General features: G+C 41.2%; 1 protein-coding gene across 2 annotated transcripts in view; it reads left to right on the top strand.

Annotated features, from left to right (window-relative positions):
* The window catches only part of MCF2L2 (MCF.2 cell line derived transforming sequence-like 2), a 249,891-nt gene that overhangs the window by 191,898 nt on the left and 34,989 nt on the right, over positions 1-23,004 (top strand). For both annotated transcript variants that reach the window (XM_034957782.3, XM_003831983.6), the window contains exons 16-22: positions 3,012-3,078; positions 4,248-4,363; positions 5,664-5,733; positions 9,855-9,947; positions 10,607-10,699; positions 14,015-14,083; positions 17,944-18,069. In XM_034957782.3, coding sequence (XP_034813673.1) covers positions 3,012-3,078; positions 4,248-4,363; positions 5,664-5,733; positions 9,855-9,947; positions 10,607-10,699; positions 14,015-14,083; positions 17,944-18,069 — 634 coding nt within the window. The remainder of the gene's footprint in view (positions 1-3,011; positions 3,079-4,247; positions 4,364-5,663; positions 5,734-9,854; positions 9,948-10,606; positions 10,700-14,014; positions 14,084-17,943; positions 18,070-23,004) is intronic.

The raw sequence follows: 23,004 nt of genomic DNA, 5'->3' as shown, positions 1-23,004 counted from the left end.
GTAAAGTATGATGTTTAAGTAACTTTTTGGGAGTTTTAGACTTCCGGAAATTACATCCTCTGTGGTACATCTTGTTTATCAGTCTTGTTTTATACAAGTATTTATAAATAGACACAAAAATGATTATAAGAAAGAATAATGAGCTGTAAAATATGTGAATTGTATTATTTATTTATATCTATTAAATAGGGTTTACATATTGTTACCTCCAGTAACATTCATTTTAAAATATTATGTAAACCCTATTTTTCCATTATAAAAGCAGTAAATGTTTCACTTAAAAAAAGATTGTAGAAGGGTATAGAATAAGATGTAGAAATTCTCCTTTCCCATACTTTAGCTTTCAGTACCACTCTCCAAAAGCAATCACTTTTAACAATGTGTTAAGTTTCTTTGCATAAATTTTCTGAGCATATACAGTTTTACGTATATTTCTACATACACACTCATTTTTTACACAAATAGTCATACTATGCTTACTTGTCTACGTCTTGTTTTGTTTTTTTCACTAAAAATACCTGGCCTCTGTCATATCAGTGTTTTAGTCAGCCTCATTCTTTTTAACAATTGCATGGTATTTCATCATTATATGTATGTACCATATATATGTATATATATATACACACACATATATCTATCTATCTATATCTATATGTATGTGTATATATATATATATTTTGAGATGGAGTTTCACTCTTGTTGCCCAGGCTGGAGTGCAATGGTGTGATCTCGGCTCACTGCAATCTCCACCTCCTGGGTTCGAGTAATTATCCTGCGTCACCCTCCCAAGTAGCTGGGATTACAAGCATGCGCTACCACACCCATCTAATTTTTTGTATTTTTAGTAGAGACAGGGTTTCACCATGTTGGCCAGGCTGGTCTTGATTTCCTGGCCTCAAGTGATCCACCTGCCTCGGCCTCCCAGAGTGCTGGGATTACAGGGGTGAACCACCATGCCCGGCCTATGTACCATAATTTTTTGATGAGCATTTAAGTAACCAGTTTATATCTGGTTGTTGTTGAAGTTATATTGTCCTAATTATAAACAATGAGCATTCCTAGAAGTGAAATTACTGAACCAAGGAGCACGTGTTTTACATTTGGATGAGATGTTTCTAAATTACCTTCCAAAGAGCTTGCACAAATTTACACATTTTACCAATATTGTGTGAGGGTTTTTCCACACCCTCATTTACCAGTCTTTCTATGAGGTTTGAAATGTTTAATATTCTAATAGATGAAAATTGTTGCTCTTTTAAAATATGCCTTCGTTGAATGTATGTACTGAGTATTTTTTCCACGAGTCTCATATCCATTTGAATATTGTGTGAATCTCCTATTTTGTGTCCTTTCCCATTTTTTTCTATTGGATCATTTGTCACATCCATTTTTATGAGAGAAAAACAAATCATTTTCTAGGAGAGTCTGCCATTTAATAGATAATCCATCAATAGTTAACAAGAATAAATATATATATTCTACACAAGGACACGTGTATAAACACTCATCTACTTGGACTCCTAAAAGAAATAATAAATATGGCCACGTAGCCTGAGGAGAGAAAGAAAGTCTGTCTGGGATAGATGTGGGGACTGGCCTTACTCTTTCTACTGGTTTTCTATTACTATATAGAAACTGACCACAAACTTAGGAGACCTACAGTTTCCCTGGGACAGGAGTCCCACAAGGCTAAAGTCAAGGTGTTGGCTGGCTGTGTTTTCATGTGGAGCTCTGGATCCTCTTCTAAGTTCACGTGGTTGTGGCAGGACTCGGTTCCTTGCAACTATAGGACTGATTTCCCTTCCTTGCTGCCTGTCAGCTGGGAGCCACTCTCAGTTCCTACGGCTGCCCACATTCCATTCCATCTGGCCCCCTCCATCTCAAAAGTCAGCAAAGGGGAATCTCCTTTGTGTTGAATCTTTTTTATGCTTCCAGTCTCTGACCACTTGACCCAGACAGATCTGAGTTCATGTGATTAGGACAGGCCCAACTGGATTACCTATCAAATGAACAGCAAAATCCTTCCGCAGCATCCCCTAAATTAGTGTTTGATTGGAAGACGCGTATGTGCAGTGGGGCCAGAAGTCTTGGGGACCATCTTAAATTCTGTCCACCACATCTTCCACCTGCCTTCCTTGACAGAAGCAGACAGAAGTCATATCTTTTGCCTTAGGAAATCACAGTGAAACATCCAATGCCAGAGGAAGGAGCTAGCATACATCTAACCCCATGTACAACAAAATACATCCATATGGGTCAAAGATCTGGATCTGGCCTGGCACAGTGTCTCACACCTATAATCCCAGCAGTTTGGGAGGCAAAGGCAGGAGGATTGCTTGAAAGTAGCAGTTTGAGACCAGCCTGGGTAACATAGTAAGACCTCATCTCTACCAAAAAAAAAAAGGCGTTAGCTGGGTGTGGTGGTGCATATCTGTAGCCCTAGCTACTTGGGAGGCTGAGGCAGGAGGGTTGCTGGAGCCCGGGAGTTCAAGGCTACAGTGAGCCATGATCATGCCACTGCACTCATTCCTGGGCAACAGGGCAAGACCCTTTCTCTTAAAAGGAAAAAAAAGCTTGACGTGAGTAGAAAGCTGGAGAGAAAATCTAGGAAACCACTTATACAATGTATACAATGTAGGGGGTGGGGGGGGGGTCAGGCAGACCTTCCTTGACTAAGGATCCAAACCTGGTATTTCTGACTCCAGCATCTCCCTTCTTGACCCCCACACTATATGGCCCACCCAGAGGACAGGTCATTCACTGGCTGCCTAAAGGATTTTGAGTTCTCTAACCTTGCTGTTTCTTCTTGATACCAGTGTGATCACAGTGTGCGTTTGTGAGATGCTGACCTTGGGTGTTCAATAGAACAGAATGAACTGACCAGAAACTAAGTAGGTGAGCCACTAAAAGGGAACTGTATTGATGAGCATTATTCTAACAGAATTCTAAAAGAACATTCTCCTCTCCCTGTCTCTCTCTCTTTCACCCTCCCACCTGCTGCTGTGATTCAGGCGCATTATACGTGACTTGCTTGAGACTGAAGAGATTTACATAAAAGAGATTAAAAGCATAATTGATGTAAGTAGATTTGGGGAGTGGGGTATCAAGCATATATTCAAACTGCAGATGTTTTGTTGTACAAAGAGACTCAAAATAGTTGCCAGAAGTCTCCAGAATTCCCACCAAGGTTTCAGGTCTTAGAATATTACAAGTGTCTCCAGTAGCAATAAGAGCATCCCTGTGGTTTCTTGATCCATGTAGCCAAATAGTTTCCAAAGAATTAAGCCAGTTCACACTGATTCCAGCAATGCCCAGATAGGTTTACCATCTTCTTGCCAACAAAGGATGTTATAAGTGTTCCTGATACTTTAATAAGGAAAGATTATTTCTTGTTTTTTTAAAGTAGCCTTTTTCTTAAGAGTAAAAATGCATGTTTTCCCTATTTTCCTAAGGGAATAATCTTAAGGAAAAAATTATATGTACGCGATTATTTATAATCACATTTTTACCATAAAATATTAGAAGCAACCCAAATGTCCATAAAAAGGGAATGTTTAGTAAACTATGATATATATGCTGAGTAAACATTATTCAGATATTAAAAAATAATTATTGGGCCGGACGCAGTGGCTCACGCCTGTAATCCCAGCATTTTGGGAGGCCGAGGCGGGTGGATCGCCTGAGGTCAGAAGTTTGAGACCAGCCTGGCCAACATGGTGAAACCCTGTCTCTACTAAAAATACGAAAATTAGCCAGGTGTGGTGGTGTGTGCCTGTAATTCCAGCTACTTGGGAGTCTGAAACGGAAGAATCACTTGAACCCAGGAGGCGGAGGTTGCAGTGAGCCGAGATCACGCCATTGCACTCTAGCCTGGGAAGAAGAGCAAAACTTCATCTCAATATTAATAATAATCATAATAATAATAGTAATTGTATTAGTTCATAAAACAATGGGTACATTTTCCCTTCTTTTACATTAAACCTGTGTAACATAAACATTTTTAAATATATTTGTTCTTCCCACAAAAATGCCATTTTATGATCATTGCCATTAAGCCATCTCCTTCTGAAAGTGGGCACATGAGGAAAATGATATCAAAAGAAAGTACTCAATACAATAGCTTTCAAGAAACAAGTGTGCTATATTCTTCAATCATTTCACTAAAGTTTTGGGTTTTGCAGTAGCTAATTCAGATGATCTCTGGTATGTTCCTGTTTGTAACACCTACCTTGTTTGCACCTCTGCAGGGATACATCACTCCAATGGATTTTATTTGGCTAAAGCATCTAATTCCAGATGTTCTTCAGAATAACAAGGACTTTCTCTTTGGGAATATTAGAGAACTTTACGAATTTCACAACAGGTATATAATAATTCATGTTATCAGAAAGAATGGAGAGTAAGAGAAGGGTGGAAATGAGACTGATGGAATTGAGAGATGAAAACGCTGAGATGTTTTCAGGTTTAAGCAAGTGGTTTGGAGTCAGTGGATTGGATTGGGGTGGGTTGGAGTGAAAGGAGGGGAGAAGCCCCACAGGATCCCTGGGGAGAAAGGGAAGAGACATCAAAGGAACAGGCACCTGGTGTCAGACATCCATGTTGTATGCAGTTGAGTGTTCCTTTATTTATTCCTGCATCAGCATTTTTTGAGCACCTGTTCTGTGCCAGGCACTGTGCTCAGCATTGGGAATACAAAGATGACCAAGATACACATCTCCATACTATTATCATAAGGGGATGCTGGGAACTAGGGTGTTAGAAAATGCTGACTGCTCAAACAAGTTGTACTTTTAACCCGGGGCTGCTTGGATATTGAGTTCTAGAGAATTGCAGGAATAAGGGACTTTGGAAATCATCTTCAAACCCTTTCATGTTACACATATGGGAATGGTAACTTGTTAACTCTCTTTATTCGCTATGATGACCCCAAGATTGCACACCTAATTCACAGAGGGGGAAAAGCTGCTTGGTGAATTGAACCACAGTTGCTTCCTAACCCCATCCCTCGTCCGTTGGTCAGACACAAAACTGAAATGGAAACCCACTTCTGCTGATTTCCCCAGAGAAGCTATGTAGCCTCTTTGAGCCCCAGGTTTTATATTTATGAAACCCTATCTTTGGTTGAGGATTAAATGAGATACTATTTGCGGAGCACTTAGCTTATGCCTGGCTTATAGTAAGCTGTCAATGATATTAGTAATAGCAACAGCAGCAGCAGCAGTTCTTATGAACGTTACTTTCATGTAAGAGAGAGCATCAGTGAGTGTATCCAGTCTATCTATGACTAGTGCTTAGAATTACCAGAACAGCTGTGTTCTGATAATTGGAGATGATCCTGACCCCCTGTGCCTTCTGAGTAGTTCTCATTTCTCCTCTCTTTCCCAACTAGTTCTTCTCATTCTCTTTCTTATTTTTCTTTTTGTGAACCTAAGGCAACAGATCAAACAACTTAAAGTTGTGAGTGATTTCAGGGTAATTGTAGTAATACCTCAGAATACAGCTTTTTTTTCTGAATCAATGTGTAGAAGATAAGATAAGAGCAAGAAGGCCTGGAGAACATTTTTCTAGGCACCTCTTGAAACCTTATGTGATTGTACTTAAAAAATTAATTATCTACATGTCAAAATCAAAACATTATTACTTGTATACTTTTATTTTTCTAGGACTTTTCTAAAAGAGTTGGAAAAGTGTGCTGAGAACCCTGAACTTCTGGCACATTGCTTTCTCAAGAGAGTAAGTCTGTACTCCCAGTAAATAATCATGTTAAAGTCAGCCCTTACTTTTCTGTGTTAAGTGGCAAGGACAAATGGAAACACCAATGGTCTAAAAACATATCTGCTTCCCCCCGACTCCAAGCTTTACTGAAGTATAATTGGTAAATAAAAATTGCATATATTCAAACTATACAACATGATGGTTTGATATACTTACACCCTGTGAAATGATTACTGCAATCAAGTTAATGAATACATTCATTACCATTGTGTGTGTGTGTGTGTGTGTGTGTGTGTGTGTGTGTATATGTATATATATATAATCCAAAAAAGTTGAGCTCATTGAAGTAGAAGGGTGGTTGCCAGGGGCTGGAGTCTAGAGGAAGTAGGGAGATGTTGGTCACAGGGTACAAACTTGCAGTTATGAGATGAGTAAGTCCTGGAGATATAACGCACAGCATGGCGACTATCGTGGAATAATACTGTACTGTACACTTGCAATTTGCCAAGACAGTATATCTTGTATCTGCCCTTTGAATGGAAAACATGAGTTGGCCTCCCAACTTTATCTGACTTTATCCAAGGTGAGAATGAGTCCAATTTGACTGAGCTCACACTGATATGTGGGAGTAACCGCAAGCCTGGCTTCCTGCAAAGCCCCATGAAATGGAAGGCTGGCCATCCATGGTCCCCAAAGCAGAGGATCCTCTTCTGAATGACTCAACTACGTTTTAAAACAAGAATCATACAGCGAGGTTAGAGTCCCACAATAAAGCTGTACTAATGCTCTCAAGAGGAGAAGCACTGGTGTTAAACTAAAAACCTCAGGAAATACATTTTATTTCCATTCTATTTTTTACAACATAGAGGATGATTCGAAAATTCTAAATCTACAGCCTCCTTTAGGCTTAGTACTCAATTTATGAACATCTTGGCCTACAACATTATACCTCCAACTACCCCTTCTTCCCACCTCCCAGACTTCTTCCCTCTTTCCCTGTTTCTCCACCCTGTTTTAGGCAACAAATAGGCTATATGGGCCAGTGGGAGCTGCCACAGAGAAATGTTTCACCCAACATCAATCCCCACCAGGTACTTTCTAGGACGCGACCATGGAGATGATCCTGACCCCCTGTGCCTTCTAAATAGTTCTCATTTCTCCTCTCTTTCTCAACTAGTCCTTCTCATTCTCTTTCTTATTTTTCTTTTTGTGAACCCAAGGCAACAAATCAAACAACTTAAAGTTGTAAGCAACTCATATTACGACTGAGGCTGAGAGCAATACTTATGATAACTGGAAGCAAACAAAGCCTCCAGGTTTCAAGATATTTGACATTAATGGAGAGAAGGAATCTTCCATGCTCAGAGCCCTTTGGTGGCCCCATATGGCTTTCCATGTCAACTCATCATAGGCTTTGTGTCAAAGCACCAGAATTCAATGTACACTGAAAACTATTTTATACTCATTCTGATTCATTAATTTTTTGAATTATTACATTATTAGTGCTTTATATACTATTTTGAATTTTTGCACTTAACAAACCACTAATGTGAAATCTAGTTTCAGAGATTAGAAGTATTTTATGGTTATGTATGTCATTACTGCAAAGATTATTTAAATTGCTCAATGAGAAATGGGCAAAGTTCCTGTGGGAAAGTGGATATTATCAAATTGTTCAAATATGAGGAAATTGTCAGAGAATTATTAACTAAATACCTTTTCTGAATTCCTCTCCTAAATTGTAAAGTTTTACAAAGTTTTTTGATAGCGCCCCGCCATGTTGGGAGGAACATTGTAAATCATTAACCCAGACAGAAAACACTGACTTAGCCCTATATGATTTATGATGTTAGAGACAAAATACAAGTAGTACTTTTTTTTTTTTTCTTGAGACGGAGTCTCGCTCTGTCACCAGGCTGGAGTGCTGTGGCGTGATCTCGGCTCACTGCAACCTCTGACTCCCTGGTTCAAGCGATTCTCCTGCCTCACCCTCCCTTGTAGCTGGGATTACAGGCATGTGCCACCACGCCCGGCTAATTTTTGTATTTTTAGTAGAGACGAGGTTTCATCATGTTGGCCAGGATGGTCTCCATCTCCTGACCTCGTGATCCGCCCACCTCGGCCTTCCAAGATAATGAATTTTGAAATAGTTTTCTGACCAAGTGTTTTAATCAGCCTCTTTAGCCTGTATCTTCTGAAACAATTCTCCTCCAGAGACCATGTTCTATATAGAATAATATTTGTCCATAGTGTACTGTGGGTTCCAAGTGCTCTGAGATCTCACATGGTAAAATGGAAAGAGCACTGGAATGGGTGCTCACACTGATATGTGGGAGTAACTGGTAAGTCAGGAAACACGATTTATCATGTTGGTCAAGCCACTTGCTATCTGCATGACCTCCAGTAAATAACTTAAACTTTGGAATCTCATTTTCCTCCTCCACACAACAGGCTAATAGTACCAATATGTACAGTTGTTGTGGGAAACAAAATAATGTATGCAGAGGATTCCATAAAGTAAAAAGTGCTTTGACAATAGCCACCATTTTTTGAGTACTCTATCCATTGGGCATTTGTGGAGAGGTTTCTATACATCATCTCATTTAATCTCACAACAGTCACAGGAGTTGACTACTGTTATGCGCCCACTTAACAGATGAGGAAACTGAAGTCTAGGAAGGTTAGGTAACTTACTTTAGGCCATATAATTTGTATTTGACAAAGCCAAGAACTGAACCTGGACCATCCGCCACCAGAGCCCCGCAGTCTTAATCCGTAAGCAATTATGTATTCTTATGTGAATATGAGTTTCTGGTAGCAATTTTATAGCCTCCTGATTCATTCTATAAGGAGATTAGGAGAATAGGGCACTTTTGTATGTTGCTGGTTAGTGGACATCCTTTCTCTGAGGAATTTTGGACTGTTAGCCTTTAGAAGAGCAATTTAGGTCAATACTATATTGTTAAGCTCTGAGTTATTATTCTAGCTCCTTAACCAGTCTGAACATTTTTCAAGGGCATCTGTCTTAAATGTGTGTGCCATTTTTTTCCTGGAGGGAATAGCAAAGGACGGTTGCTGTAGTTCTTATGCTGAAATGACCACTTACAACCTATTGGGAGAAAGAAAGAGCTACAGAAATGGAAGTCATCCACTATAGCAATGTATTCAGGAGTAGAACAGGCATCATTGAAGCTGCGAGGGAAGAAATCATCTGTGTTGACATGAAGGAAATCCAGAGTTGGGCTGAGCAGGAGGACAGGGACACAGACTTCTGCAAGGAGGTGGCTACATGGGCTTCTCCACCAGAATGGCATGGGATCTGTGGCCAGCACAGCCGCTGTGGGCCAGGCTTCCTGATAGAGCGAGTGAAGCTGGCAAGCTGACGCCAGAGGCTTGGAGTGTGCTTTCTCTCCGGGATATTGGCAGATATGTGCCCACCTCTCAGCATCTTTGATACCATGAGAATACAGGTTGAACAGCACGTTGAGTCCTCCTTGCTCTCTAGCTCCGAAACAGTCACATAACATTTCCTGTCTCAGAGTCTTGTGCTGCAGGTTGAAAGTGATGTTTGAGGCGGAGCCTGTCACTTTGAGGGTTGCCCAAATGACTGAGCTCCGTATTGGTTGCCCGATCTACCACATCTCCCCTCTGGCATGTTTCCATCTTTTGGTTGTTTCTTGGGCTTCTTTGCAGGGTTGGTGTCACGATGACCACAAGGAGAGGGTGGAGAGAGAAGAGAGGGGGACCATCAAACACCAGCCTCTTTTCTGTCAGTTTTACTACTCATTGCAGACCTGTTGTGGGGAGATGTCGATGTCCTGGACAAAGGGCAGGAAAAGAATGATAAAGATAAAAACCAATTCCTGTTTATGAGTCTACTTATGTATTTACCAATAGCCCTTGTAGATGCTCCCAGAGCACTCTGTGCCTATCTATGTCTGGTAGTTATGGTTGTTTAAAGCCTTCTGTTTATCTCTCCATCACACACACATCCCAACATAAGATTACTTACTGTATACCCCCAATTCCTTACACATTAGAATACTCTGGCTTGTTGAATGAATGAATAAACTGTATCATCCTGTCCACTTACTGAAAAATGCTGCCCGATTAATTTATTCTAATTTTTTCCCACCTAGAAAGAAGATCTTCAGATATATTTTAAATACCATAAGAATCTGCCCCGAGCTAGGGCAATCTGGCAAGAGTGTCAAGACTGCGCCTACTTTGGGGTAATGTTGAGAAGACAAACTTCTTCCTGGAAAATGTTTCTATGCATCAAGTTGTTAAAGAAATCAAAAGTGGGACTAGGGAGAGGAATTTGGCATTGCGATTTATGTTTATTTAAAGTGTCCCATACTTTGAAATTACACATGAAAAGTTGTAATGGGATAGGCCTGTGAGGAGCACCTATATCTGGTGAGAAAACCAGTGTCTTCTTCTAAGATGGGTTTTAAAAATGAAACTAAGTAAAAAATGTCACACTTCGGGCTCCCTAGAATGATGTCTACAAACCGTCTGTATCCTTCAGGCTCCAAAAGGCCTGAGTAGACTCTGGCAGCCCCCAACTTGAAGATAGGTGGCCTCCTTTTCAGAAGGACTTGAAATGCCCCACTGTCTTCTAGTGAACTTGCTTTCTAAAAGAAATAAATGGTTCTGCTTCCCTAGATGCCTGTAAAAATATTAGCCGAGCCGTCCTCTTTCCTCTTTCTCTTATTTCACACACTGTTCCTAGGGGACAGAACAACCCCACAGCCTTATGGAGCTGCTCGACACAGCTGCCCCTGTTGTCCAGGAAAAGCAATTTTGTGTTTTGTACCTAAATGCTGCCACTTTTATTCTGTGTGTGTTGTTTGTTTTGCTTTATGTTGTTTCTATTTGGCTTTTAAAGGTATGCCAGCGCCAACTGGATCACAATCTCCCTCTTTTTAAGTATCTTAAAGGACCAAGCCAGAGACTTATAAAATACCAGATGCTGTTGAAGGTAAAATCAATGAGACAGTGCTTTTCCTTGGTGGGAAACCAGACGCCTGCACTGTGGTGCCCATGTCGTTACACATGTAGAGCTGTGCCTTCGTCTTCTAAGGCTGAAGATACGTCTATCCTGCAGGCTTTTTCTTTCCTCCAACTCTAAATCAGCCCTCTTCAATGTGGAGTAAGACCAAAGAATCATAGAGTTGGAGGGCACCTGAGGGCCTCACTAGTCCAATGTCTAGCTCAGGGCATGAATCACTAAGGAGCCTGGCTTAGGGGAAGAGAGCTCTTTGGGAGCGAGAATGTGATTTTCCCCAAAGTCACTGTTTTATGGGCATTTTAACTTGTGGAAGGGAGAAGACAAAACTGAAGTCTTCTCTCCTTTTGCAGCACTGACCTCCATTCTTAGATTTAGGATCTTACCCTGAGAGCAGCCTAACAGAATGAACTTTGCTATATCTGAACCCTGAACCCCTAAGTGGTTTTCTCTCTCTCTCTCTGACCTTTACCCCTCCTTAGTGATAAGTCATTGACACTAGCACATCTGCAGGCAAGCATTCTCAGACACCCCAAACAGGATATGAGGGCCTATCATGGCTGGTTTTCTATGTGTGAGCTTGAGAGAAAGGTTTGGGCCACCACGAGAAGTTGTCTGTTGAATTAACCTCTATAAGGCATTTAGGTAGCTCTTGCCCAGTGGCCACTATTTCTTAATAAAAAAAACAAAAAACAAAAAACAAAAACAAGCACCTACTGTTTACTGGGTACTTCCCCACGTGTATTTCTTTTTTCTTTCTTTCTTTTTTTTTGAGACAGAGTGAGACTTTGCCCAGGCTGGAGTGCAATGGCGCGATCTCAGTTCACTGCAACCTCTGCCTCCCAGGTTCAAGCAATTCTCCTACCTCAGCCTCCCAAGTAGCTGGGATTACAGGCACGCGCCACCATGCCTGGCTAATTTTTGTATTTTTAGTAGAGACGGGGTTTCACCATGTTGGCCAGGCTGGTCTTGAACTCCTGACCTCATGATCCGCCCACCTCAGCCTCCCAAAGTGCTGGGATTACAGTATTTCTTATTTAATCTCCACAATCAGACATACCAGCCATGCTCTGGACTGTGAAGAAACTGAGGCTCAGGAAGGTTAAGCTCATTGCCCAACAGTCTCCCCTCAGAAAAAGTTACCCCTTTCAGGCCAGACATGATGACACACACCTGTAGTCCCAGCTACTCAGGAGGTGGAGGCAGGAGCATCCCTTCAGTCCAGGAGTTCAAGACTAGCCTGGGCAACATAGCAAGACCTCATCTGTAAAAATAATTTTAAAAACATTTTTTCAAAGTTACTCCTTTCAAGCTTTCCATTAGCAGTTTCAGCCTCGGTGTACTCTGCCATTTGTCAGTTATGAGACCTTGACCTCTTGGGCCTTAGTTTTCCTCTATGTAAAATGAGGGTACTAGAACCTCCTCCATAAGATCGTTATGAAGCAGATGATTAGCACATGCGGAGGGCTTGGCACAGCCCAGGAAGCTCTGCATGATGTGTAGCTGTTATCTTAGACATTGAGACTGTCACACCACCATAGAAATGAGGATAATGATCTGCTTCTTTCAGCGAGCAGCACCTCAGAGCATGTTTGACCCAGCACTCACTCAGGGCCTCATGCTTCTCTGCATGTCCCATTGTCACTGTCATTCCTATTGTAGAAGTCCAACCTCTGGGCCCAGTGAGGCATGAGCAGGACATAAGTGATGGTCCTTCCTCCCTCAGCCTAGGCTCCAGCTTTCCCACAGAGGTGACATTTACACAGGAGCTAGGTTCGGTACCAGACGCAGAGGGCTGTGGGGCATCGTCATTGGAAACACAGACTCGAGAGTTTAACAACCTGGGTCTGAATCCAGGCTCTGACCCTTCCAGGCTGCATGAACTCAGGCAAGTTACTTAACCTCTCTCAGCCTCAGATTTCTCACCTATAGAAATAAGATAATAATAGTACTTTCCTGGTATGCTTGTTGGGAGCATTAAATGAGATAATACAGGTTAAAAGGACTTAGAAGGTTTTGTTAGCTGCCTTTCACTGAAGAAACAAGAGATAGAATTACTACAAAATATTTTGTGGGGGGGTCTGTGAGGAGCCGTGGGAGCTACCCAAGGCAGACCAGAGCAGTGTCCCCACAGCTAAGCTTGCTGGTGCCTGTGAAACCAGCTCAGGCCATTACGTGCCTGCAAAGAAAGGAACGACCTTGTAGTCCTATCTCTAGGACCTTCTCTATCCCCGGGGGCGGAGCTTATTTTGCATCTCGCACACATGTGCTGGCTTGAAAGAGCATGAATGTTGGACTGATTGCCTCATGCTTTAGAAAGGATCATGGAATCTTGGGGAGAGGGTGATGAGTGATAGCTTATACCATTAAAGACAGACTCATGAAACATTGGGGAAAATGTGAACAAAATATGTAACACATGATCAGTATGCTTAATGAATCATGTGCTCTTGGGAATTATAATAAAAAGATGCGCAAAGGATATAGCAATTTGCAAAAGAATAAACACTAGTAGCAAACGTTTTTTTAAAAAAGTTCTACACCTCTAGTTATCTAAGGAAGTCAAATTAAAACAACAGTGTGGTAGGATTTCTCTTTTCATTCAATTGGTAAAGATTTTTGATTAAATGGTACTACCCCTTGTAGGCTAGGGGCTGGTGAGACAGGCTTTCCTATACAGCTGGCAGGAACACAGTCCTTCTCTGAAGAACTTGGAAATATGCCTCAAAACTCTTAACATTTACAATTCCACTCTAGGAATTTAGCTTTAAGAAAAATGCACAAAAGTTATTATCATTATTATAGTAAAAAATATTGTTGAACCTAAATGTTTAATGATAAGGGGGACTATAATTCGATTATGGTTTATCTATAAGATATAACACTCTACCACAACCAAAGCCCATGTTTTAAAAAAATATAATATCATGGGAAAATATTCATGAGATATTGTTGAATGAGAAAAATGGTTTATCTATAAGATATAACACTCTACCACAATCAAAGCCCATATTTTAGAAAAACATAATATCATGGGAAAATATTCATGAGGTATGGTTGAATGAGAAAAAGCAGTCTACAAAATAGTGTGTACAATATGATTCTAGGTTTGTGGAAAGGACCCTGTGCCAAATACATCATTTATTCTTTCCCTCTTACACATTTACACACGTTCTCAGTCAGCTTAGCATTGGTGGCAGATAGTTTGCACAGTAGATTTTGTTGACAATCTACATTTTGATGGCAATGTACATTTTAATTTTCAACAAGACTTTTGGGTTAATGCAGGGTCTGCTGGATTTCGAGTCTCCTGAAGATATGGAGATAGACCCAGGTGAACTAGGAGGCTCGGCTAAGGTACTCAATATTAAATATTACATTTTATATAACTAACTATTAATGGTGTTTGTCTATGGGTCGGAGGATTTATAGCAATTTTACTTGGTGGTCTTTATTATCTAGATTTTCTAAAATAGTATGTATCCTATAACTCACAGTCAAGAAAAAAACAAAAAAATTAAAGGCAATTTTAAAGTAGGGATTTGCAGCCCAAATGGAAGTGGTAATATATTTTCTTCCTTCCACATATTTTTTTTTTTTTTTTTAGACAAAGTCTCACTCCATTGCACAGGCTGGAGTGCAATGGTGCAATCTTGGCTCACTGCAACCTCTGCCTCCCGGGTTCAAGCGATTCTCCTGCCTCAGCCTCCCAAGTAGCTGGGATTACAGGTGCCCGCCACCATGCACAGCTAATTTTTTTATTTTTAGTAGAGACGGGGTTTCGCCATGTTGGCCAGGCTGGTCTCGAACTCCTGACCTCAGATGATCCACCTGCCTCGGCCTCCCAAAGTGCTGGGATTACAGGCGTGAGCCACTGCACCCAGCCAAAAAAATTTTAATGGGAACAAAATTAAGCAAATACGTAAAATGCATACATAAAAGACTGGAAGTAAATAAATATGATAAAATGTCTGCTGTGGCTTTCCTGAATGGTAGGATTATGTTTTCTTCTTTGTACCTCTTAGTATATCTAATTTCTATATGTTATGCCTTGTTCTCCTCTGTGTGTGTGTGTGCGTGTGTGTGAACTCTAAGAGTCTGCCAAAGTTCCCTTAGAATAAATGGTGACCATGACCACACCAGGTTAGGAAGAAATCTGTGGTATAGCAGTGCGGTTTCTCTTCCCTTTCCTATAGAATATTCTGGTTTTAGCAAGAAACACTTGAGACATGTCTTATGGGGCAGTCATTTGCATGCCCTTTCTGCTCAGAATAGATAACAAGGACCTGTTGAAAACAGAAGCAGCTCAGGACACAGGTCATATTTTTACAGCCTGGAGCAAGAGGAGCTAGCCCTAGTTAGAGGAGTTTAATAATGTTTTTAAGGATTTTTCTGAACCCTACATTATACAGTTCAAAACCCTAGCCACCTCGTGTTTTGTGAAGGAGGGTTAGCGGAAGGAAGGGGGATAGGAGGAGGTGAGGATCTGAAAGGAAACTGAGCATTCAGTGTTTGGTAAGGAGGAAGACGCCTGGTATAAGAACTTTAAAAAAAATTATTTCTTATTTTTTTATTTTTTTGAGACAGAGTCTCGCTCTGTCACCCAGACTGGAGTGCAATGGCGCAGTTTCGGCTCACTGCAACCTCCGCCTCCCGGGTTCAAGCTATTATCCTGCCTCAGCCTCCTGAGTAGCTGGGATTACAGGCACCCGCCACCACGCCTGGCTAATTTTTGTTTTTAGTAGAGATGGGGGTTTCACCACGTTGGTCAGGCTGGTCTCGATCTCGTGACCTCGTGATCCGCCCCCCCCTCGGCCTCCCAAAGTGCTGGGATTACAGGCGTGAGCCACTGCACCCTGCCAAGAACTCTTAATCCCTTATTGATGTTGTTAAAATAAATTCAGGTGAGAGTCTGTTTTCTTTTACCAGGAAGCGAAGCTTCTTTATTATGAATGAGAAGCTACGAATCCATGATACGTTTTTCAGAGGCAGCAGCACGATCTATTCCATTCATCAGCCCTGTCACTCATGTCTCTCATCCAAAGATGCAAATACCCAGTGCTTCCGCATAGATTAAGAAAATATTAAACCCTGTGACTACATTGTGCTGTAGAGGACAAAAAGAGTCAGGGCCAGATGCGGAGCAGCAAAGGGGCTAGCTGTTCTTCACTGCAGAAATTGAGATGTTAAAAAAATACATTGAATAAACCAAAATTTTTTTATGTGTATTTACCAGGTATCAGATAAATACAGCATGTAGGTAGCAGGGAGATAAAATACCTCAAGCCCATGCAAAAGCCTTTAGAGCTGAAACAATCACCCCAATCACATCCTAAATGTCACTGTGGTTGTAATTGGAACATTGGTCTCTTTAATTAGTTACTGCTTTTCCGCTGAATGCTGAGTCTTTATGATCGGGAGGTGCAGAGCGCTGGCTTATCTCTTTGGCATCTTTAATGGTGGTGCAATGTGGGGAGGGCCAGGGACAAGTGGAGGAAGGAAGGACAGAGTTGGGGGAGATTTAGTGTGGAAATATGATGTTATAGCTTTTACATGTAAATCATTAGTAAATTTCCACATAGCAGCCTCTGTGGAGTTCTTTGTCTCTATAGGAGTTTACAAATGTCCTCCTCTGGGATGATTTTAAGTATAATTTTTCCCACAGGAATAAGGCTTCCACATTAAATATAGGAATATGATACTCAGATTGTATTCTTTTTCTTTTTCTTTTTTCTTTTTTTGTGAGACAAGGTCTCACTTTGTTGCCCAGGCTGGAGTGCAGTGGCACCATCTTGGCTCACTGCAAACTCCACCTCCCGGGTTCAAGCAATCCTCCTGCCTCAGCCTCCTGAGTAGCTGGGATTACAGGCACACACCACCACACCCAGCTACTTTTTTTTTTTTTGAGACGGGGTTTCACTCTTGTTACCCAGGCTGGAGTGCAATGACACAATCTGGGCTCACTGCAACCTCCGCCTCCTGGGTTCAAGCTGTTCTCCTGCCTCAGCCTCCCAAGTAGCTGGGATTACAGGTGCCCACCACCACACTAAGCTAATTTTTGTATTTTTAGTAGAGACGGGGTTTCACCATGTTGGCCAGGCTGGGCTCAAACTCCTGACCTCAAGTGCTCTGCCTGTCTCAGCCTCCCAAAGTGCTGGGATTACAGGCATGAGCCACCCGCCCGGCCATATGGTATTTTTTTTTTTCAGTAAGCCCCAGGGAATAGGGGTATAAAAGAGAGAGAAGCCTATTTAAAAGGAGCTAGGTTTTTCCATGCTTTAAAAAAGCTAAATTCTGGCCAGGCACAGTGGCTTATGCCTGTAATCCCAGCACTTTGGGAGGCCAAGGTGGGTGGGTCACCTGAGGTTAGGAGTTCGAGAACAGCCTGGTCAACATGGCGAAACTCCGTCTCTACTAAAAATACAAAAATTAACCAGGCATGGTGGCGCACACCTGTAATCCTAGCTACTCGGGAGGCTGAGACAGGAGAATTGCTTGAATCCAGGAGGCAGAGGTTGCAGCGAGCCGAGATCGTGCCTCTGCACTCCAGCCTGGGTGACAGAGTGAAACTCTGTCTCTCTCTCAAAAAAAAAAAAATATATATATAAAATATATATACTTATATTTTATATAATATATAATATATAAGTATATATATTTTATATTATATAAAATATAAGTATATATATTTATATTTTATATAATATATAATATATAAATATTTAATATATATAATTAATATATAAACATATAATTATATTTAATATATATAATTAATATATAAACATATAATTATATATTAATATATATAAATATTTAATATACTATATAAATATTTATATAATATATATACACATAAGAAACATAGAATTCAGCTATATATATAGCTATATATATATATAGCTATATATATATATATATATATAGCTGAATTCTATGTTTCTTATGTAGCAGGAATATAATTTCCATGATTTATGAACTTCATTCTTCACTAGTACAATGCACAGAAGTAGATGATTTTGCTTGTCTCTATGTCGTATACCTAAATCAGCAAGCATCTTTAGCCACCATGCTTTGGGAGCAGGGAGACAGATCAATATCCACCCTTCTCAGTCAGGGTTGGCTGGATCCCTGGCTCCTCATCTCTGTCCTGTTTTCCTTCTTCACTTTGCAGATGGTATACTTTTGATTTCCAACAAGGCATTTGTTTTCCACAGGATGGGCCAAAGAGAACCAAAGATTCAGCATTCTCAACTGAACTACAACAAGCTTTGGCAGTGATAGAGGATTTGATCAAGTCCTGTGAGTTGGCTGTGGACCTAGCAGCAGTGACTGAATGTCCGGTATGTTCCATAGTAGTGTTAGAGCATCTCACACAAAAGGCAGGTTCAATACTACACAGTGAGGAAATGCTCTGACAAAGTCAGAGAGATCGTCTATGGTAAAGGAATTGGACTCTGAGGACAGTCGCCTAAATTGCTCAGTAAACCCACGCTACAAGATTCCAAGCAGTCCCTTGGCATCTTCAGGAATCTTGGATTTATTCCTCAGGGTTCTGAATGTGGGACTGACCCACTGTCTGGACAAACCAGAAAGTCAAGGGCCAGAACATATATGGGCAGAGGAAAAGTCCTGGAGGAGCAATTTATTTTCTAACTCATGGCACTATTAAAATAGTAAAAGATTTGTCTTCTTGTTTCAGAGTTTCTCTAAGAAAAGTATTTTGGAAACAGGTCCTATATTCTTGCCCCAATTTTATATCACAGATCCCAGAAGAGGCCCCAAAAGTATATAGTGTACATGCATTAATCCAAATAGTCTAAAGAAAACCCAAGAGATGCAGTTAGAGGCCAATGCTGGGGAGTTGATCTCCAGCGTCAGTGTTAATCCGGAGCAGGCTGGTCCCAGGCATTCCAGGCAAAACATCCCCTATAACTGTATGATCTCTTTGAGACTGGAGCATAGTTAATATTCGACTTGTTTTGTTTTTTACTTTGAAGTACTCTAGATTTTTATTCAGATGTGTTTGTTTTATTTCACTGTCATAATAAATTACCATAAGCTTGGTGGCTTAGAGCAGCACAAATTCATTATTATTATTATTATTTTGAAGTTCCAAGGTCAGAAGTTCAACACAGTCTCATGGGCTAAAATCAAGGTGTTTCCTTTCCTTTTTGGAGTCTAGCATCTGTCTCCTGGAGTTTTCCAGCTTAAAAAGGCCACCCACGCTCCATGGCTCATGGCTTCTATGAGCAGAGGTAATAAAGCACAAACCAGCAATGGCAGGTTGGGTTCTTCTTCTTCTTTTTTTTTTTTTTTTTTTTTAAGACAGAGTCTTGCTCTGTCGCCCAGGCTGGAGTGTAATGGCATGATCTCGGCTCACTGCAACCTCTGCCCGCCAGGTTCAAGCTATTCTCCTGCCCCAGCCTCCTGAGTAGCTGGGACTACAGGCACTTGCCACCACACCCAGCTAATTTTTTTTTTTTTTTTTTGTATTTTTAGTAGAGACGGGGCTTCTCCATGTTGGTCAGGCTGGTCTCGAACTCCTGACCTCGTGATCCACCCATCTCCGCCTCCCAAAGTGCTGGGATTACAGGTGAGAGCCATCATGCCCGGCCAAGTTTTTCTTACATCACATCTCTGTGACCCCCTCTTCTGCGTTTTTGTCACTTGTGATTATATTATACTTTTTCCTTCCCTTTTTTTTTTTCTTTTCATTTTTATTTGGTTTTGAACATACCATGTATTGAGGTCTTGGTAGAGGAAATGACTTTTCTTTCCTTGTCATAAATCAAACCATGAAAGTTATTAAGGTCCGAAAAATGAGTTATTTTTACTTCCCACGCTGGTATTTCTTGGGCCTGGATCTCAGAAACTTAGCCCCATGGGGTTTGCTGTGATCCCAGCCATGATGCTGTTACTGTCCCCTGGGACTCCAAGGTGTCTCTGCTGACAACTGATGCATGATTCAAGAGGATATGCATAAACTGCAGAGTAGGGTTAGGGTGTGTATAAGGATCATTTTCTTGGTAATAATTCTTCTTTCTTCGGCTGAGGAAAGTCAAGGGAACAATTTGTTAGGTCAATTCAGGGCATCTTTCTGTTCCTTTTTAAATCTTGAATTACGTATTAGCCATCCCTATTAAATTTCATTTCCCTGAATCTAATGAATGTCCTGGAAACAATACACAGGGCAGGAAACAGTGTAAATAACATAGGAGGAGGAGGCTGTGAGAAAAGAATGGTTAAAACATGAGCAAATAACATTCTGCCCTAATTTCATTCCCAGCCAGTTTGCATGCAAATAGGATGAACCAGCTTACAGAATTTGGAGATTTTACACGCAAAAAGCAAAGGAACTTTTTTGACCATGTGTCCTCAGAATTGTGCCTTTGCCAGATGCTTTTTGGTACCTTTTCTACTAAGACTTAACTTACTTTTACATCTAATACATCAGCTAATTTCTCCTAACAGTTTTGTATAATCCTGTTGAATTATGGAGGAGTAGATATTGGAATTTTCAACCTTCTGATTCAAAAGAAGATCCATGGAAAGAAGAGTTAACTCACTCAAGATTACATGGCTGTCACCTTGGACTATTTCTTGTTCATTCCCTATCAGGGTGCTATTCCACTCTTTATCTGTTTCTGATTAGAATTGACTGACAACTGCCTCTAACTCAGCTCAAATGATTCTGAGATTCTTTGTCTCCATTTTGTAGAGTTTTATTACAGGTGTTTATGATCACATGCTATATGCATGGCTGAGTCCAGTTTAACCTCTTAGTTTCTCTGCTTGAAATTTAATATTAACCTGGTTTTATAAAGGAAAGAAATTGAATGTGATAATTAAATTATCACAATTAAACAACTAGAAAGCAACTAGAAAAAAATCCCTTCTGATATTTATATTTTCTTGTTTTTCTGTGTAATCAGTTAGTCCTGGGTCTAATTTAATCACAGAAGTTTAAAATTCTTTTCCAAACAAGTTTGTTTTGTGGAACACTGAGTTATAATTTACTTCTATCTATTTGCAAAAAAAAAACAAAAGTTTTTTTTTTTCAAATCCAATGCATAGTAGAGATGCATTTAAATTCTGACTTGCCAGGGATAAGTTCCAAAGTCGACTTGTAAAGATTGAATGAAACAGTCTTCCTTTTTGGAACAAATTTATATAAACCACTAAAGGATGTACTTGTACTGTAAGTTCATTGTGGGCTACGGCCAGGATTTTATTTCTATTTCAGTTTCCTCTTTCCTTACCACAGTGTTAGCTGCAGAGATAGGGCTAAGTAAATAATCCTAGTGACCCAGGCAAAGTATCTTGTTCATTCCCCACCCCCCCACCCCCCCACAATACCTGTATCACAGGCGGTTGCCGGGAGTAAATGAGAATTAAATGATGGGTAAGGCACCAAGCACTGTGCCTGGCACCCAACAGATGCCGAATAAACAGCCCTAGTGGTACGTTATATGGGGACCTGCTCAGGCTGGAAAGGAAGATACCTCTTTGCCCCTGACTATTGTAATCACAGGCTCCCACAGCTTCTGCTTTTCATTTCTGGACTCAGGCTCTGTGTGGATGCATTTATACAGATGTTTCCTGCTTCTTTGTGCAATAAGTTTGTGACAGTCATATTAACTCTTACTACCTGGAATGGAAACATGGGCACCCAAAAGAAGCTCTTGCTGAGGCCAGCTTCCCTAGATTCACTCTCTCAGCCAGACTCTTCATTTGGCCAATGTAGTCACATTTGAAATCCTTGTATCGGGGCTCTTACCTGCAGAATGCCCAGGTGTGAAAGTGGTAGCATTTACTAATTGATTTTGCTATCACTTCTTGTACAGAGGAGGCCATCTAACTTATCGCTCGCTCATTTGAGGTAGCCGCTATGTTCCATCTCTGAGTTCACAACCATCATGTTCTTCCACACACCGTGTGACAGGGCCACACTTCTTTGTTACTGGTGGAAAACAGTTGGGAGTATATTCATTTCCTAGGGCTGATGTCGCAAAGAACCACAAACTACGTGACTTAAAACAACAGAAATTTATTCTCTCACAGTTTTGAAGGCTAGACGTCCAAAGGCAAGGTGAGAGCAGGCCCACATTCCCTCTGAGGGCTCTCAGGAAGAATCCTTCCTTACCTCGTCTGAGCTTCTGGTGACTGCCGGCAATTCTTGGAGTTCCTTGGCTGACAGCTGTGCCACTCCAATTTCTGCCTCTGCCTTTGCATGGCTGTTCCTTCAGCGTGCGTCTCCATTTCTTTGTTTTCTTTTTTTATAAGGATACCAGTCATTGGATTTGGACCCATCCTAACCCAGGGCAACCCCATCTTAACCAATTGTATCTGCAAAGACCCTCTTTCCGAATAAGATCATATTTTGAGGTTCTCATAGACATGAGTTTTGGGGGGAACACTATTCAACCCAGTACAGGGGCGTTGCTGAATGAACTCCTTGGATAAATCAATATTCCCTCACAGTGATGAGTATTTTGTTTCCTGTCCCCTACTCCCAAGCACCACTAAATGCCAATAAATAAATAAATACTAGGGAATGCCAATAAATAAATGAATACTGGTGAACACGTATCTGAAAGAGGTTGTGCAACGTGGTCTCTGACCTTGAGATCAATTACAGTCTAGTTGGAAAGAAAAGGTACACGTGACGGAAAAGGTCATTCTTGCTCCTGCTCAGGGAATGTCCCTGCAGCTTCCTGTTGGAGGCGGAGCAGCTCCACACAGCACACACCCTGATGACAGTGAACAGTGTGTGTGCCTGCCCTTTGTCAGCACCGTGTAGGGCATGTGCTCACCCACTGGAGATTGGACCTTGGGCGTGGAGATGGGCAATCCCGTCATACGTGTGGTCCTGAGAACATTTGTGCAACATGACCCAGAGGATATGTGCCCATATGTTTCTGCCAGACTTGAAAGACCCAGCGACTCCCCCCAGTCACTTCCAGTGATAATGGGCTTACTGGAAAGCTGACCTGCAGCTTCTCAAGAAGTCACGATGGCAAAGCCAAGTTCACAGAGATGGGAACTGAGCAAACCCAGGATCCACAGCACCTCTGGGGCCTGGGCCTGGGGAGGGAGCCGGGGTTCTTACCTGTGTGACCCGCCTGTATGTGTCAAGTGCACCCACATGCCTGCTCGCCCCTCCTCTTACCACCTACTGACTGTTTTTTTCCCTTCCGTCAGTTTCTTCCTCTTCCTCATAATTTCTAATGACTCACCTTCTTCATAGTTCTGTTTCCTTCTCGTTTATTCCACTG

The sequence above is a fragment of the Pan paniscus genome, chromosome 2 (genome assembly GCF_029289425.2).
Source record: "Pan paniscus chromosome 2, NHGRI_mPanPan1-v2.0_pri, whole genome shotgun sequence".
Lineage (NCBI taxonomy): Eukaryota > Metazoa > Chordata > Mammalia > Primates > Hominidae > Pan > Pan paniscus.
Note: the sequence above shows the minus strand (reverse complement) of the source record. Positions and strands in the feature narration are given on the sequence as shown.